The sequence below is a fragment of the Bombus flavifrons genome, chromosome 1 (genome assembly GCF_040668555.2).
Source record: "Bombus flavifrons isolate JBK064 chromosome 1, iyBomFlav1_principal, whole genome shotgun sequence".
Lineage (NCBI taxonomy): Eukaryota > Metazoa > Arthropoda > Insecta > Hymenoptera > Apidae > Bombus > Bombus flavifrons.
The window spans coordinates 20,451,084-20,470,171 of NC_138442.1; the positions used below are offsets into that span (position 1 = coordinate 20,451,084).

The 19,088-nt window shown below is 38.6% G+C and overlaps 1 protein-coding gene across 20 annotated transcripts in view; it reads left to right on the plus strand.

Moving 5' to 3' along the window:
* Nucleotides 1-19,088, plus strand: part of LOC138190159 (titin) — a 149,828-nt gene that overhangs the window by 58,259 nt on the left and 72,481 nt on the right. For 18 of the 20 annotated variants that reach the window (XR_011172607.1, XR_011172689.1, XR_011172695.1 and 15 more), the window contains 11 exons: nt 211-1,213; nt 1,728-2,126; nt 2,602-3,121; nt 3,396-3,567; nt 3,866-4,052; nt 6,155-6,494; nt 6,961-7,696; nt 8,045-8,383; nt 10,030-10,186; nt 10,280-10,446; nt 10,951-11,080. Coding sequence is in view for 16 of the 20 variants with exons in the window: in XM_069109558.1 (XP_068965659.1) it covers nt 211-1,213; nt 1,728-2,126; nt 2,602-3,121; nt 3,396-3,567; nt 3,866-4,052; nt 6,155-6,494; nt 6,961-7,696; nt 8,045-8,383; nt 10,030-10,186; nt 10,280-10,446; nt 10,951-11,080 (4,150 nt within the window). In the remaining 4 variants the exon portion in view is untranslated. Of the gene's footprint in view, nt 1-210; nt 1,214-1,727; nt 2,127-2,601; nt 3,122-3,395; nt 3,568-3,865; nt 4,053-6,154; nt 6,495-6,960; nt 7,697-8,044; nt 8,384-10,029; nt 10,187-10,279; nt 10,447-10,950; nt 11,081-16,093; nt 17,725-17,754; nt 18,760-19,088 lie in introns of those variants that run through there. The other 2 variants (XR_011172702.1, XM_069109854.1) reach the window with 2 other exon arrangements.

Sequence of the window (19,088 nt, forward strand, 5' to 3'; positions counted from 1 at the left end):
AAGTCACTGTTTGATTGTAAGAATCCGTACTTACAGAGCTTTATCATAATCCTGAAATATTCGAAAAATCAATTCTAAGAATTTGTGATCTCCGAATATAAAAAGAATTCATCATGTATCATACAAATTTTCCCATAAAAATAATATTCAATTAATTAACCAATGATAATATATAAAACTACTAGAAGAATAAAATTCTCTTCTTCGCAGGTCGAATGGTTCTGGAACGGAAAACCTTTGCGGACCGGTACTCGTTTCCGCACCTTCTGCGACTTCGGCTTCGTGATTCTCGAAATTTCGCCAATCTATCCAGAAGACTCCGGCGAATACAGCTGCCGAGCAACGAACGACTACGGCGAAGCTGTAACCACATGCACGATGAAGTGCACTGGAAAACGAAGCATCATTCTCGAATCTCAACTGCCAAAAGGAATGGAAGGCACGATAGATAAAATCGCTGAACTGGAAGGTCTTGGAAACGAGCCTGGTATTGCAACTCCGGACGACGATACCGGAAAACCACCGGAATTCATCACGACACCATCCGATTTGACTCTAACCGAGAATTCCTTGGCGCACTTCGAGTGCAGATTAACACCGATCAACGACTCCAGCATGAGAGTGGAATGGTTCCACAATGGAAAGCCTCTGTTGGCTGGAACCAGGATCAAAACCATCCACGACTTTGGATTTGTGATTTTGGAAGTAGCCAATTGCTACCAACGAGACTCTGGTTTATATACGTGCAAAGCAACGAATCGTCACGGTGAAGCTACTGTGTCATGCAAACTTCAAGTTCGTGGACGTCAAGGAATCATCTTGGAGCCTCAGTTGCCAAGCAACTTTAAGACTGGAACAGAGAGTATTCAGAAATTGGAAGAGGCTTTGTACAAGAAGGACGAGATATTGACCGAGGAAGAAACACCTAATCCTCCTAAATTTACTGTGGAATTGAAGGATATCGAAGTAGAGGAAGGAGCATCCAGTCACTTTGATTGCAGAGTCGAACCTGTGGGCGATTCTACCATGCGTATCGATTGGTTCCATAACGGAAGATCGTTCGCTACCGGATCTCGTGTACACCAGATTAACGACTTTGGATTCATTTCGTTGGACATGTCGTACACCTATGCTAGAGATAGTGGAGAATACGTTTGCAGAGCTACGAACAAGTGGGGATCTGCTACTACCAAAGCTACGATAACGTGCAAATGTACGTAGTTGAATTAGAATAGTATCGTAAGATTTATTAATTTTTATTTGTTGCATACGAAGGGACTACTGTATAAAAATTATACATTTGAAATATCATTTCATCAATTTACGATCGTGATTCGATTTTATATAATCGGAAAATTATCGATACTTTTACTCCAGTTATTTTCTCTTATATTATATTATATTTTAAATTTTGTTATGTCGAATATATATTTTTTAAACATTTTAAATATTATTATTGGAATACTAATAATTGGAAAATTTACGTTGGTGACAATTTATATTCGTTAGAACTCGTTACAGTTTTTTGGTATTGATGATAATCATTAATTTTTAATCTTCTGAATTCCTTTCGTAATGAGGCTGGTCCAGTTATATAATGGATCAAACGTTTTCTTATTTTTCTTTTAAATAATCGTCTTAATTGTTACTAGAAATAATTCTAAATATATTTTCTTATAAGTTCAGTAATAAGAATAATATTGATAATAAATTTTCAATTATTCCAGCTAAGAAAACCATAGATTTCGACTCGCAGTTGCCCTCGGGCATGAGCGGCGAGAAGCTGAAAGAATTAGAACGTGGTCCAGTAAGCGAGCCACCTGCCGAAGAGCCACCACGTCAACCACCAAGGTTTATTACGCAGATTCAATCAGCAACCGTTGACGAGTCTGAACCAGTTAGGTTCGAATGTCGCGTGGAACCAAAAGACGATCCAAATCTACGCATAGAGTGGTACAGAAATGGAAAATTGATCCCAGCTGGACACAGATACAGAACAATGTACGATATGGGATTCGTGTCTATGGATATTCTGTACGTTTACCCTGAGGACTCGGGAGAATACGTGTGCAAAGCTATTAACGATCTTGGCGAGGACACTACCAGGGCATCGGTATCATGCAAAAGTAAGATCTCAAATTCTATTTATTTCCTTATACAACATTAGTAATAGTTGAGAATCTTTATTATTTTTTTAATTCAAAAAATTGTAATACAAAAAGTGTTTATTTTTTTCTTATTATTCAATAATGTAACACTTATAGACATTAGCGATCGTATAGTACGATAAAATAAAATAGAAATTTAATTATAACGTAAGATGTAACTTCTCTCATCCTATGAATTCTTTATCATAACTTCTCGCAACCTTTTGCTATTTCTCTACATTTCCAAGTAGAAATTTTATGGTTCAGATTTACTTTGTGATCCACTTACAATGATATTATTGCAAAATGCAACTCTCTCCTTCTATAATTCATCTATTATAATTTTTCATAATATTATGCTATATCTCTATGAGTTAAACATTCCATGAAATTAACTTTTAACCCAAATTACAATACGAATATTCAATATTGCTATTTTCCACTTTCTCCACAGAGTTGCCCAACATCATCCTACAGAACCAAGTGCCAAAGGGCATGAAGAAGTCGGAAGCGTTGATGCAAATGGAAGCCACCATCAAGAAATACACTTCGGAAGTTCACCTTACAGAGGACGATCTCTACGACGCGGATAAGAAACAACCACCACGTTTCGTCACTCAGATCCAAGATCAAACCGAGCTGGTTGAAATGAACAGCACGAAGTTCGAGTGCCAATTGGCACCTGTCGGTGATCCGAACATGAAGGTCGAATGGTTCTTCAATGGCAAACCTTTACCACACAAGAACAGATTCACTCCAATTTACGACTTTGGTTACGTGGCGATGAACTTTGGATGGGTATATCCTGAAGACAGCGGAGAATATCTATGCAGAGCCACGAATCTTTACGGAATGGACGAAACACGAGCGGTGATCCGAACGGCTGGCAAGCCTGGAATTATTTACGAGTCGCAACTACCAAAGGGCATGAAGAGTATCGAGAAGATCAGAGAAATGGAAGCTGCATGGCAAATGTAAGAATTTTTGTGATAATTGAACTTTTTCTTAACACGTTGACTCCGGCGTGTACCACCGGTGGATCACGCGCGTCTGTCCTGTGAGGCGGCGTGCATTGGCGTCAACGTGTTAAATAGGAAAAAATATATCGAGTCTTTTAGACGATGCTGAAAAATGTTGGCAAACATTTATATCGAAAGTTAATGTTTTTTCTCATTAATTAATTACGATATATAATTTAATCACAATGTATATCGAACTATCTCTTTACGCGTGAACGTGTTTATTCAGAGTACCTGAGGAAGAGGGCGAAGAAGAGAAGGTGCGTGCACCTCCAACGTTCGTGAGCAAACCTGAACCGGTAACCGTGGAAGAGGGTGATTGGTCCAGATTCTGTTGTCGTGTCACTGGTCACCCGAGACCGCGAGTCATGTGGATCATCAATGGACATACTGTGGTCAATGTAAATATCTTTACTTTTCTGAACTTAAAAGGAAACTAAATTCCGAGTAATATTGATTAAAAATTATTTTAAATTTTAAGTAAACATTAAAATTTAGCTCTTCTAAACTAAACGCTAAAAGAAGTTTACTCGTGGCAGAGATTTTTCTATGAAATATATTTATGTTTTTCTGTGGTCCTTTTTATATTACAATTTTATATTATAATACTGTATTATAATTCTGTTTAATTATAATTCTATATGGTAATTTTTTACCATGATTCTACATTATATAATAATTCGTTACATCTTTTCACAGGGATCACGGTATAAACTAACGTACGACGGTATGTACCATCTCGACATCCCCAAGACGAGGCAATACGATCATGGGAAGATCGAAGTGATCGCGAGAAGTTCCGTAGGCGAGTCACGAACCGAAACCACCCTAACAGTAAAACCAAGGAGCGACGATTATCGCGGTGTACTGAAAAACTCACCAAGACGTAAGTTTACTACTCCCAAACAGAGAAACTCATACATAGACATGTCGTTGCATTCTTTGCGTTTCCTCAAACGCCAATTATACTTTAATTATACCTCACTGAAACATATTCTATTCTTTTATTTTTACATACTTCAAATTTGTACACATGAATCATGTTACCGAACAATAAGAAAATCTCCGACAAAATGAAATCTATCCGTTACATCGCAAAGAATGCACGCACATACAAAAGAAACAAAATTATAATCCGTCGATAAATCGAACATTGGCACAACGATATATATCACACGAAAAAAAAAATGAGGAGTTTTCTGTTCGAGTAAAATCGAGAGAAAAACAAAATTCTATTTAAATAACGCAACCGAAAGATAAAACGACAACCGCAACACAGTACATGAGATATCGATACGACACATACATTCCATTCGAGTACAGAAAAAGAAGAAAACACTCGAAACCATTCGAACACCAAAAACCTCTGTTCCAACCTTTTTCCTTCTTCCATCAAAGAAAAAAAAAAAAAAAAAAAAGAGAAAAGAAAATGTTACGAAAGGATTCGAAAGATCGTCCTCGGGCGACTCGACCAGCTTCTTCTTCTTCTTCTTCTTCTTCTTCTTCTTCTTCTTCGGGGTTCGGGATTTCGACGAGCAATGTCGTCTAAACTGAAAAGGTATCGGCTACTTCGTTTTACAAACCGGAATTTTCAGGTATGGAACACTAAACATCGAGAAGGGAACAACTCGTTCTTTTTAGATTATCTTGTTTATATGTATATATACGCATATATTTATATATGTTTATCATTGTCTTCCATTTCCTGTTTTATCAAATGTGAACACAAACTGTGCACGGAGAAAAATATTATAAGCAATAAATCATCGATTTATTTTTACATCAATATTTCGGTGAATCATCGACTTTATTTTTGTATTAATTTATTCGTTCGGAAAAATTAATCGAACATTTTTTTTTAAATATAATAATATAAAATATTTTCCTCCGCGCGGTCAACGATTTTTATTATTGCACTGGAGAAAACGGGTGTATTGCTCAATGATACTATTTTTTACATTTTTATATATTTTTTATTTCTTTAAGAAAAATAGTCCATTGCATCTGAACTTTATTTACTGTATTGCTTTTTCATTTATTCGTAAGATCATTAAATAGGATCGATGAAATTCGGCTCGTTTTGCGAGACTAACCGAGCAGAGTCCGTATTTCTCGGAGTGCTACACCATGTTCAATGTCGACGTTGTTAATAATCCTGGACGGGTAATGGATATATTTAATAACTTGTCAGCTCCTAATATCCAATTCCGTTTATTATATCATATTTTAAACAACAGAGATTCAGTGTCTTTTAATTTACTATTTTTCAAATTGCTAATATATTAGATTGTAAATATTGTAAATTGAATATAGTACTGGATCTCTGTACATGATAGTGGACCGTAGAAAATGTTTGAAACCAATGTTGAAATCAAGTGTTCGGTGTAATTCCAAATCAATGTGATTGGCACCGTGATCTAACTTAAACCACCCGGATGTCCACCTCTGTCTCCGGTAGCCTGGTTTCCGGGCATCCTGTTCCTCTCGCGTAGCTGGCGTCGTTATGTGTTGCATCGCCAATAAAGTACTGTGTCGTATTTCCCCGTGATTCTCTGTGAATCTTCTTGAAAGCATAACGTTCCCTCGATTCTCGTCATTCGCCATTTTAGATTATTTTTAATTTAATTAATACTCCGCTATGAATGACATCTTTCACTACTGTATTATACAGAAAATGTTAATATTTCGCAAATACTTGACAGCTCTTATATTATTTATCTCTTATAAATAGTTTCAATATTTAAATTTTTCCAGAGGCAATTAAACACTGAAAATGTCACTGGCAAATGCAATTTGAATCCTTGCCATCGACAATTTTATTTTATTGTTATCTGTTATTCATATTTCATATCTTTGAAATATGTTACATCGTCGAGGAACGTTATGTTTCCAATAAAAAAAAAATGAATGTTTCCGACGTTCGTATGGCATGCGTTGACGGTTGCGCGTGAATCTGAGAAACGGAAGTCTAACGTTGCTTTTCTCTAGCTTGGTATGATTACGGACTGACCCAATACCAATCGGAGCGACAGAACACAGAGCTCGAGAAAGTTTTCGACGAAAGACACCATAACATCTCTCAAGGCATCGAGATCGCCACGGAACACCTTGGACAGAAAGTTTTCAAGGAACCAGAGACAGAATGGCAAAAGTCTGTGAAGAGCAAAAAGAACGAGGATTATTACAACAAGCTCATGACTCTGGAGGAAGAACAGGTGCTGAAAGAGAGTAGGCTGAGAGAATCTAGCCATCAATTTGCTATTCCTGGTGAAAAAGTTGTCTCTCATTCTGTGGCGAAGGGAATGGCCCAGCAGTATGAGGAAACCTTGTAAGTACCAATTTCGTTTTTACTTTATTTTTCATTATCATATAATGCAATTAAAATTTATTATATCAGTAGTCATCAGCTTCATTCTTATTCGTTAGTTTTATCCTCCGTGCCATTCATATGAGAGAAACTAAGTTGCATTATATGAGCAGTAAGTTCCCCTATGTATGAGGCTAAATTTCGTTATTCTTCTTCTTTATTCGTGTTATAAACAAATTTTTATATGTCATGAATGCAGCATTAAAGTTATTAATTTTGCACCTATTTAATCATAGCAACTTGAACATTTGACATCGTTGACGTTCCTTATGAATTCTACAGCCTTACAGAATCACATTTTCTATCTAAAACTATACTTCTCAATCTCTCAAAGAACACTTTAATATCCACTTAAGAGTCTCAACTACAGATTAAAGATCTAATCATCTGATACGAGAAATAAACGCGAGGAATGACGATTTTTCAGGGAAGACAAAAAGGAGGAAAGAATCGAAGACACCACCACACAGACAACTACCAAGTTCGTGAAGAAACCACATACAACGGAGGTGGACATCGACGTGGAGCGCATGAAATCCACTGGCAAGTATCCTCCAGAACCATCAGAATCTACGGTTCACGGTCGCGAAGTGCACGTGGCCAAGCAGAAGCAAATACAGAAAGAGGTCAAAGGAGACTTGGAGATCACCAGAAAGATAACCGCCACGGAAACCACCGAAGTGGAGCACAAAGCCAAGACCCAGGAGCGTGTTGTTCAAGGTCCAACAAAACCAGCCACGCCACCAGTCTTCACGAAGAAGATTCAACCTTGCAGAGCTTTCGAGCAAGAGCAAGCTCGATTCGAAGTGGAATTCGACGGTGATCCATTGCCAACCATCAAATGGTACCGCGAAGATTTCCCCATTCAGAATTCTCCGGATCTTCAGATTTATACGTTCAGCACGAAATCGGTGCTGATCGTTCGACAAGTGTTCATGGAAGATTCTGGTGTGTTCTCTGTCATCGCTGAGAATCGTGGCGGAAAAGCGAAATGCAGCGCCAATCTGGTAGTCGAGGAACGAAGAAGACAACCTGGTAGAGGAGGAGTGATACCACCTAGTTTCCTGTCTACCATTCAGAATACCTCGGTCACTACTGGTCAACTGGCCAGATTCGACGCCAAAGTGACTGGAACTAAGCCTTTGGATGTTTATTGGTTAAAGGTACTTGACTCTTTTCTTAGTAATTTTTCTTCCGTGAGGTATTTGAACGAAAGAGTAGCATCGTGGTATTAGTTATTCTACAATTGGTAAATGCGAACATGGATCATCGGGTATAGAAAAGGTGCATAAGTCATATGTAAGTTTGGATTACAATTTATAAGTCACTATGGTATTCCTAATTTATACGCGTATATGTCTACTTTTACTTTATTCCCTGTTAGAATATTTTATAAGAATGATTCTTCAAAAATTAAACAAAAGATCAAAGAATATACTTTCTTCCTGGTATAGGCGATTAAATTTAATTGAGAAATAAGTTTAACCGTTCGTGTTCGTGTGTCGTTACAGAATGGCAAGAAAGTGACGGCAGATATTCGTTACAAGACACTCGAGGAAGATAATACTTACACCTTGCTGATTTTGGAGACAGTGCCAGAAGATTCAGGCAAATATGAGTGCGTGGCGATAAACAGTGCAGGAGAGGCACGTTGCGACGCTGAATGTACAGTTCGTGGACCTCAATCGCCCGCCAAGACGGCGAAACCGACGACGCCTGGCGTCGAAAAGGCGCCCACGGTTTTGGAACCATTGAGAGATCAAACTATCAGAGAGGGAACATCCGTCGCCTTTGCGTGCAGGATCACCGGAAAACCGGTGCCCACGGTACAATGGAAAAAAGGCGACAAGGTACGAATAATACTTGAAACAACACCGATACTGTAGGACTTTTTATTTATCGATAGATCTACTTACAATGGATTAAACAGGAAACGATGGTTATTGAACTTGAACTAAATACAGTTGAGATGCGGTATAAGTCGTGACAGGTATTGCTGGTGTATGAGATTTTGTCTTCATCCGGGCTGCCTTCTTCTTCTTCTCAGCTAGGAATTGTATAGAAAACCGGACTCTGAGTGTCTGGATTCGAACCTCGTCTTGAACGTTCGTAACCAACTGCGCTAACCACAGCTCTGCCGTCGTTCGGTCGAGGATAGGGTCTTTGGGTAGCAAGCCACGGGACAGAACCCGTTGGAAAGTTTGCTGTCGAGTGCAGCTACACAGTAACGTTCTATAACTAAGACAACTAAATCGTTGATTCACAACTCTCGTCACGACGGTTCCAATGCTCTTGTGGCGAATTGGTACCAACAGGACGCCGACAGGTCGAGGCATCAACGCGGTCGTAACATCTCCCGGGCGATCCGGGTACCAACTGCCAGCACCAGAGGGCTACTACGACGACAACGAGTCTGTCTGTCTCGCTAGCGGTCGAATATACGGTGTCACGATACAAATACCGCACCTAACGAGACTCTCTCTACGTCTAAGACAAGGACTACCGGGTATTAACCTTACTGACGAGTCCACCGGTAGTCCCGGGACGAAACGCGCATTCTCTTTTCACCTGGCAGGGACTCGATTACCACCAAACTCTCTTTCACGCGAACCATCCTCCTCGACAACGCTGACAACACTCACTTCTCAACTCGCGACCGCCTGTTAATTCATCTTTCTTCCTTAAGCATCCCTTTGTCTCTTTTCTCATAGTTTCACCACGTACGTGTTCCGCAACCATCCGTGGCCATGGTCACATAGACCTTTTTTCCGCGGAACTATTCGATTGAAGGACCAACAACACATTGATGGGCCGGTCGGTCCATTGAAGTTCCCAGACTCTTTTGGCCTGTCGGCACTTAGGCTTTCTCGCAACATTGTTTATGGTTCACTCGATATTTCTTAGGCAACTTGTCCACGATACTATAATAATACAAATTTTTGAAATTATTATTCTTTCGTTATGTCATAGATCTTTTCAAAATTGTAGTTCTCTCACTGCAATATCGTAATCGTAGAGGTAAACTCGTGGTACTACCACATCTATTATATGCTGACAATGAAGCGTTGCTCAAGTTACTTTAATTTAATTTTCTATCCTATAGGACACCGCATTTAGGATGACGCGTTGATCCATTCAAAAGTCATATTGATCGACTGTATAAATTACAAAATAGGGAGACATTTAGATCCTAGAATTTACGATTAATTATACAATCTTCTTATACAATTCTTACGATGAATCGTATAGAAGTAAATCATTTGTTTTTTCCTAAGGTGAATGGTAATTATACCTCTGGGCAATATGATCGTGAAATTTATAGAGTCGATTTGGTTTCTAAGAAACTCATTTAATTCCTCTTCGATACTATTCAGTTTCAAACTTAAAGAAAACGATACGATTGATTCTTTGGTATAAACCTGGAAATTTTTTATTTAAAATTTACGAGAGATAGAAAGGTTCGTGTTCTTTAAACCAAATTTATTTGTCATCGTAGGTCATCAAGCCATCCAAGTACTTCCAAATGCAGAAGGAAGGTGACCTCTGTACCCTGAGGATCTCTGAAGCTTTCCCCGAAGATGAGGGCGTCTATAAATGCATCGCCAAGAATCCAGCTGGTGATGTAACTACTTCGGCCAATCTCAGAGTTCTTGGTGAGAATCATCATTTTTCATCAACCTACAATTTCACTAAAACTCCACTATATCTTCTGACCAAAATGATTAATATTGAACGTTTTCGTTTAGCACCCGACGCAGCTGATGTTCTCCCCAAACTGACGCCACTGAAAGATCAAACAGTTCTGGAAGGACAACCGGCACAGTTCAAGACTCAAGTTACTCCAGCTAAACCAAAGCCAACGATTCAATGGTATCGCGAAGGTGCCCTAATCCCTCAGTCACCTGACTTCCAGGTAAGTCGTGTTCAAAATTTTATCTAATTCTCCATAATACCATAAAATTTGTATTTATCTAGAATTTGTTAATTTATCAAGTAATCATCTATGTTACATTATTTATCAATGTTCTATCGTGTCTTTTTAATTATCTTTGTTTTATGCTAAATTATATCTCTTTTAATCAAAAGTACAGAAATATTCCATACGCTATAGAATAAATGAGAAAGTATTATTGTTTTTCTTAAAATTACGGTTGTACGATATGGGAGAAAAAATTGCACGATAGTAATTTTCATCGTGTAAAATATTCGTAAGGGAATTTTTTAAAACTAACTTAATTTCTCTATATGGTATGATAAACAATATATTTACAATACGATAGAATCTTTTATAACGTAAAATTAATTAACTTGGTAAAATTCGTGAATCTGTGGTTAACTATTTATCTATGAAGATTAGAAATCTTCTATCAGCTATATCTAATTGGATTAATGAGAAATAAAAATGTCTGAATTCCAGATGATTCACGAAGGCAATAACGCCGTGCTGCTGATAGCGACCACCTACGAAGAAGACACTGGCACCTTCACCTGCCGAGCTACCACGTCAGCCGGCACCGTAGAAACCTCCGCCAAACTCATCGTCAAAAGTAAGAACTGAATAAAAGATACAAATTCAATTGCTAACACGAAACGCGATTGAATCGACGGGATAAGCCTCTAGGGTGTTACGAAGGAACGCGTGTACGTTTGAAACAATTTCCTACGCGTAGTAAAAAAAGTAGTAAAAAAGTATTTAAAAAATATTCACAAGCGTCGTATCACTCCGATGAGTTTAATTTCAAAATGTTCTATTATATTTGATAAGAAAAAAAAAGAATAAAAAATCAATTGATCGAACGAATTAACAAATATATAAATATTCATTAACATTAACCGTGTGACAAGATAATATAGAAAATTGTTTCAGAGGCACGCATTCCTTTGTTGAACGCGAACCATCGAGGACACCCGTGCGTATTTTTTTCCGCTTTTTTGTTGTTCTTCTCTCTAAAAAAGAAAAAAAGAAAAAAAAGAAGAAATCCTAACCCATCAAGCGAACCGTTACCAATGTTCAACCCTTTGTCCCCGACCCCGTAATCAAAGTCACGAGCGAGCCCGGGGAGTTTTTGTACTAACTCGTCGTGTTTTTGTTTTTTTTCTTTTTTTTCCAAAAAAAATAAATAAAAGAATAAAAAAAAGTAAGAATATAGTAGACGAGCGAGTGAAACGAGGAAAGTGATATGATTTGCGGAGACGTTAGAAAGGAAAGAAAAATATATATAAAAGGTAAATGATTCTATATTACCAAGAATGAAAGATAAGGTAGGATTTAATGGTAAACGCGCGAAGATAAAAGAAACGAATGAAAATTGATTAATAGAAAATTGCAGAGAATCAAAGATGAGAAATGTCGCGAAGGTGGTGCTGAAAATGAACGAAGTATTAACGGCAGAAACGTGGAAATGTTTTGTAGAATTGAACTCGTATAAGGTGAAAAACGAATCGGAGATTCGACCGACAAGACGAGCGTAGCCGATTTTTCCATCTGAGAGGTGCGATTCGCGAGCGAGACACGTCTACGAGCGTCTTATCAGCGTCGAATACGATGAATTTCATACGAGAGAACAAAGATTTGCCGAGGTGGTGCTTCGGATCGATCAGATCGAATTTTGAGAACGAACTGTTGCGATTCTCTTTTGGTTCCGCGTTGTATATAAAGCTGGATCGCGGGGAAGTCGAACGATATCGTGCGATAAATTGTTCGTGCCTCGTGTGAAAACACGCGAGAGGTCACGTAATGGGTAAGGAATGTGATGAAAAGAAAGATATTTCTTTGGTAAACAATGTCGGTATTACGAACACGTAACTCGTTTACTCGTTCGATTTAGTGTCGATGTTCATTATTAAACTTTAAAAAGAAAAATATATATTATATCATAAAGAATATATATAATATATACGCATAAGTGTAATTACCCACACGATACATTACATACGTTAGGAATGATTTATCAATTAGCCAACACCGACGTGAATCAAGTTTATTTAGTTACACGTAAATGATTTTTCCTTTAACATTCTACTAATCGAATTATTTATTATTGTACAATGGAAAGGCCAATAAAAACGAATGTTTTAAATACGCACAAGCCTCGTTTGTTGCCGAATCGATCATCTATCGTTGCACACGGACACATCGTTGCTATGATCGGTCGATCGTAAAATTTCTCAACGCTGATATTATACACGGCATCTCGAAATTCATCATTAAACGTATAAAATCGCATAATCGTATAAAATAACATACGTTGATCGATAATATATTACAAGGCAAAAAGTAACTAATATTCATCGATATAAAAAATTACCAAATATTTGTTAAAATGGTGGAAAATATAAAATACAAAATTCTATGTAACACGAAAAAAGATCTAAGAAATTTACACGCTAAAAATCCTAGAATAATCGAATTTTTCCACATACCAACTGTAACGAAACATCACGCGAGAGCGCGAAGCACGTAAAATACTTTCAAAGAATTGGCCAAATGTCCAAAAACACTGAAAATACTTTGAAAGAACTCGGAGCAAAATCGGTGCACCCTAAGTGTCAAATTTAGACCAATCGAGAAGTTAGAATCAGAGGAATTTCCCATGAAACGCCTCGAAATAAAAGAAAAATCTCCCATGGAGGATCGTCGACCGGAATCCATCGAATGGCGGACGAATATAGACCCGCGAATGTAAATTGACTTTTGCACTCCGCAACGTAATTGCCAGCACGTTCCTCGAGCCATAAATTCGTCCGCGTTTTGCTTACGAAACTCTGTATCAACTGGTTGAATAGGCAAACGCGTGAATCACGGCTCGTAAAACAATTCGCCATGCCGAAAATAATATGAAACGTGAATTTTTGAGCCGAGGGAGGGAATTTGAGAGAAGCAAATGAACAGAAATAGCTCGACGTTCTTAATCAACGTGACGATCGATCGGACAATGAGTCGCGAGCCGGTTAACGAGCGATTCCACGCTGCAACACTTGGCAGATTTATCGCGGCTAAAATAACGGCAAGAAAACTCGGACGAAGTGTTTGCTACTTTGCTCGAAAGCCGAGTCCAGATGCACGGCTATATTTGACGACGAAACGAAAGCAAAACGTGTATCGGTCGTTCTGTGGTGGTAGAAACGTCCGAGTAACGGAGTTTTGGCTGTTCCGTGATTTCTTGGAAGTTTTAGGTTGTCTAGAATTAGAAATATATTCGTGATATATGTAACGAACGTGCAGACGTAAATGAATATAATTAAAATGATAGAACGACAATATACGTATAGGTATGATCATTTATACAAGTTTTCGTTATATCCTAAAAGAAGGGGCATTTTTATTCAGATAAAATGTAAAAATGTTAAAGCGATTTGTTGAAATCTTTTATGCTTTTTCTATGACAAAATGGCTAAGAGCTCTTTCATTATTGTTTTATGTGTTAGAGGTAAAGCACGTTGCTATACGACGTTATATTTTATGTCTAATTTAAATGAAAATGAACCTTTTTACAACGTGAACGAAAACTTTTATTGGATGACTTATGTATATACTTGTATGATATCATGATTTTATCTCGATAAAAATCATTTTTATTTCGACGAAAGCATTTTCACGTTTAGTAAAAATAAAAAGACGAGCAGTTCTATTGTTGAAATTATATTCAATTGGCAATTTCAAATGTTGTATCTACGTCTATCACATTCGTGAATACGATATACTACATTGATTTATTATAGTTCTTTAAGTAACGCCGCTGACGCAACTGTTGCATCTCTTTTTTAGTTTTACTATGTTTCTTTAAACTCGAATCCGGATTGACAGCCTAGACTCTGAAAACTGCGATCAAAGTCTGCTTGACTCTATCGAAGAAAACGTAATATATTTATCTAAATGATCGATTATTTTAGTAGGAAATTAACGAAAATAAATTTCATATTATAATATACTTCGACAATTGAAACTCTGACTCCAACCAGAAACAGAAAATCACATTCCTAAGTAACTATCAAACCTATGTATCTTCCTGCTACGAAATTAATCAAAGTAAATAATTAATCATAGCGTACATCTTTCGTGTATCTTACACACCATTGTATCAAATTAACAAAATTTGCACGCGTTGTAAAACAAAGAACACGAACCAATTGGCGTCATCGATTGCGACAGACTGACAACTCGATTTTATGCAATATTAACGCTACAACTACCAACAACTGGGTTACGAAACTTGCACTAAGAATCTCAAAATGATAGATTTTACCAAAAAGCAGAAGATACGCGAAAACGAACAATTCTTCATCCACGTACGTTACAAAAAGAATCAATGGAGTCTCTGTTATTTCATGACACGGAATTTCTCTGGACAAATCTTTCGTCCAAATCTCCAAGAACGTTGGAGATCTCATTGTAATGTTCATTGGAGAAAGAACATCTCATTGTAAAATCTATAAAATTAGAAGATCGTTCGAATTCGTTATTTTAGCTCGTAGAATCTCTCTGAAAGATCATCGATTGCTCGTTTCTACCACTTTGCTAGCTGCAGCGTTATAAAGTCGAGCAACGTATTCGGTGAAAGAGCTGAAGATTCGGTTTTGAAAAATCACGAGTCCCCGACTACTCGCAGTCAGCAGGAGTCTCGCGCGGCCGCTCGTTGACACGAGGATTTCCACACGTACGCGTATACTCGTCTTTTACGATCCGTGTTTCTGTTCCCTTGGTATCACCTTTCTCTCTGGTAACTGGTTTAACGAGCGTGAAGAGGTAAACGTATTTTCTTCATCGCTTCTGGTAGTCCGGCTCGTTTCAAAACGAGGGACGACGGTACCACAGTGAACAGTGCCGTGTGCACACTCGGCTAGGCCCTCTTCTTAGGCTATTTCTGACCACGTGACGTGTATTACATTACCCGGCTATATTTGGTCGCCGGTGAAGAACTCCCCGAACATACGGCAAAATTCACGTGGGGTCTAGAATCCGCCGGTTCTACACTGGTATCCACATCGCACGTTTTATTCGCAAACAAAAGAAAATTTTATTTTTCCACACCCACACGTTTATTAACGGATTCGTCTTCGACCGTTTACTTTGAAAATACGTTACGTGGTCGGTGACAAACTTTCATGGCAGAAGTTTAACTTTAGTTCGTGGCACTGCACTTTATTTATCGACTTTTCAACACGTTCGCCGTGAGCCTCGATCTCTGTCGACCCGTTGCTGTCCGATACAACATCGTATTACAAATGTCACTGAAACTGGAATTCCAAATTGGAAATGTTGTCATTTTTGCGAAACTTTTGCAATTACGCGAGGTTCAAAATATGGAATGTCCGCTTTTATTGAGTTTACGGTTATGGAGATATAGAGATAGATATGTTCACGGCAACTGCGATGTTTGTATTGAATTATTCGATATTTTTCGATATTTAATTGCGAGATATATAGTTTGTGTTAAATTTATTGAAATTTCCTCTTCTATCGGTGAAACGTACTAGAACGTTAAATTTTTTTTATTATTTGTCCAATAAGACCGTTCCGAGACACTGCTTGCTTCTTCGTATCTTTCATATGCAATTAGGTTAACGAGTCGAAATCCAATCGGCGGCGAACGTGTAACATTCGAGAATTGTTTGAAAGAAGGTCGAGGAGAAGTAACGTATTCAAAGGATCCAACTGTGTAGAAGATAATTTATCAGGGAAATGGATATTGAGGAGTGGTTATAATTTATTAAATATCTAATTCGCTGCTACAATAACATACAAGGATATAAGATTTCTCTAAACAATCGTATATCTTCCGAAAACATACTACGATTGTGAAAACTTTCCAGTTACAACGTAATCTTAATAAATTGGCGAGGCAATAAATTTCCCATAATTTCAAGTTTCTCCCAAAAAGAAATTCCATTCCGAAGAAATATATATCATTTCATTAATAAACAAATCAAAATACACTTTAGTCGGAAATTTTTGACCTCCACCGTGTATCTAATACAATTAAGCAAACACAACAAAACAATACAGAACTTCATTATACTCTCAATACGATTCAGACCAGAGAATTCTTTTTATATCGTAAAATCTCAACGATTTCCGGCAATTATCATAATGCTACGAACAATCATCCCCCCGTTAAATCCTTCAAATTACGCTTGAAAAGTAGAACGAACACGTAACTTGAGCATCAGCGTGACTCGAAACAAAAGAGTTTTTCCGGCGTTCCGATGCGTGCGTAGCGTAGCGCTCGATGCTTGGCGTATGGAACGACGAGGTTCTCGCGTTCTCCAGCCGTTCTCCAGCGCGTCTTGGCTCTCGCGAGAGGCATCATCGTCGTATTACTTGACCGGTCTCCGCTCGACACCGTTACGATCCGGCGACCTGACGCAAAATTAGACCGTGAATCCGGCCTGTTCGTCGTACCAGCCGTTTGATTAATCGCGAGGACGGTACTTGGTCCGAGACGGGTCATCGTAATTAAACGATGCGTTACGTTGGCCAACGTGTGACTGGTGAAATACGGCGGGTCGTAACGTTTTCATCGATCAAACGATATCGCGTGTCTCGAAAACTTTAATTGGTAGCTTGGAGACAATGTAACGACCACGGCGTGCAAACGTTGATCGCAAAGAGAAAGGACGTACGAAAAGCAAAGCTGGCACGTTAACGTCGACCATAAATAAGGTTCGCGTTAGATTCGAGCTAGCTGGGTAAGGAGCAAGAAAATTTATTACCGTACCGTGCACGGATTTATTTCAAGCGTGTGTACGATCCTCCTATGAGATCAGAGCTATTAAACCGCTTTGCGACAGGTAATTACGGACCCCTGCTGTGTCCTAATGAATTCGAGATGCCGAAATAACGCGTGTCCGCTCGACAACGGGAAAATAAGAACGATGATCGTGTAACGATTGTAACATTCGTCCCTGCAGCACCCTGTTTTCACAAACTCTTTCATCCTGTTTCATTGCCTACATATATAATCCCATCGATACGCTATACCAGGCAACTGTATATCCCATTAATAAAAACGAATCAGAACGGAATATAAATCTAAATTATCGTAGAATATAATTCTGTCAATCTACTGCGGACAAGCTCAAACTTACCATACGATATCGAAACGTATCGCTTTATCCGCCTAACGTTTACTTCCAACAAGTTCAAACTTACGACAGAAAATATTGAAAAATATCATTTTACTACGAACAAGTTCGAACCTATCGCAGAGTATGTATATAGTCTCGATTCTACCGCGTCAGAAAGTTAACAGAAAAAGATTCTCGGAATAAATAACAGGAGACCATCGTTTCTTACGAAAAGGAAAATCAGTGGGCTGTACAGTATCCCGCTATAGTATTCCAGGCTTGAAAAAACAAATTCCATTCCCGTTTACACCAAACATCCCCAAAGCACGCGTCGTATCGACGATCCACGACCGAAGGCGATCCTTCTAGAAGAGGAGACGTATTCATGCGCACGAAGCTCCAGCTTCTCGTTCGCCTGACAACGACCTTGAATCGGCGACCACCTGAAGCATCAAGAAGACAACTGCCAACGGCTAGTCTACACGGGACGCGGAGAAAAAGAGCGCGCGCTGATTCATCGATGCGTGCGCGTTCGGCTCTTCTTTTCCGTGGCCTCACACCTCTTCGCGTTCACGCTGCCCCCAGCTGCCATTTCTCGTCGGTTCGTCGACGGTTGTCCGCCGTGCCAGGCTTTAAAGGAGGGAGACGAAGCCTGACTATTTCGGCCAACCCAGCTGCCCTGGTGATTCAGCCCCGCTAGAAATAATACGGGGGAGCGAGCGCGTGTCAGCGCACTCTGGAAGGCGGGAAGAAATTATTTCTGGTAAATTCGCGGCGCTCGTGGCCCGATCGCGTATACGAGGGAGGTCCAAACCAGATGCAACCGAGAGAAACGTCTCGATTCCTCTTGCTCGTCGAGGGAAGCGGAGAGACGGACGTTGGGACATCGTGACGAAGCGGCCAACCGTCTGCTCGCTCCAACTGGCTTCGATTTAAGTGGAATTCCACTTGCTGCAATCTTTCGATGCTCTCTAGTTGAATTATGTTTGTTGTTGTAGTTGGTGAACTGCGAATGTTTTAAAGGAACCAGCCCTGGATAGAATTTAACGGAATTAAAGCAACGAGATTTAGAGAAAGAATCTTATCCTCTGTATATTGTAAATACTTTATTTCAGATATTTTCTATACTTTTGTATATTATGTTGTTTTCTGTACACTTTTTGGATTTCAATGAACGTCAAACCAGTGAATATTCGCAGTTTAGTAATTACAATATCGATCGTAGGAATCTGTTCGTTTCTGGACTTTTATTGGATCTTCTTTTAGAAGAAGAACATACAGTTTCAAGATAGTTCAATTCTGATCTTATTTTGTAATGTTACAATGACCGATTGTAAAATCTCATTGATCGATAGAAGTTTGTTGAGTTTCGAATTTGTATCTAATCTTCCTGGTTTTGTTTGAGAGGAATATAAAATAAAATTGCTTTGTATTATCGTAACCATCGACTGTGAAATTTTCTTAATTGATACAGATGTTTTCAATTTT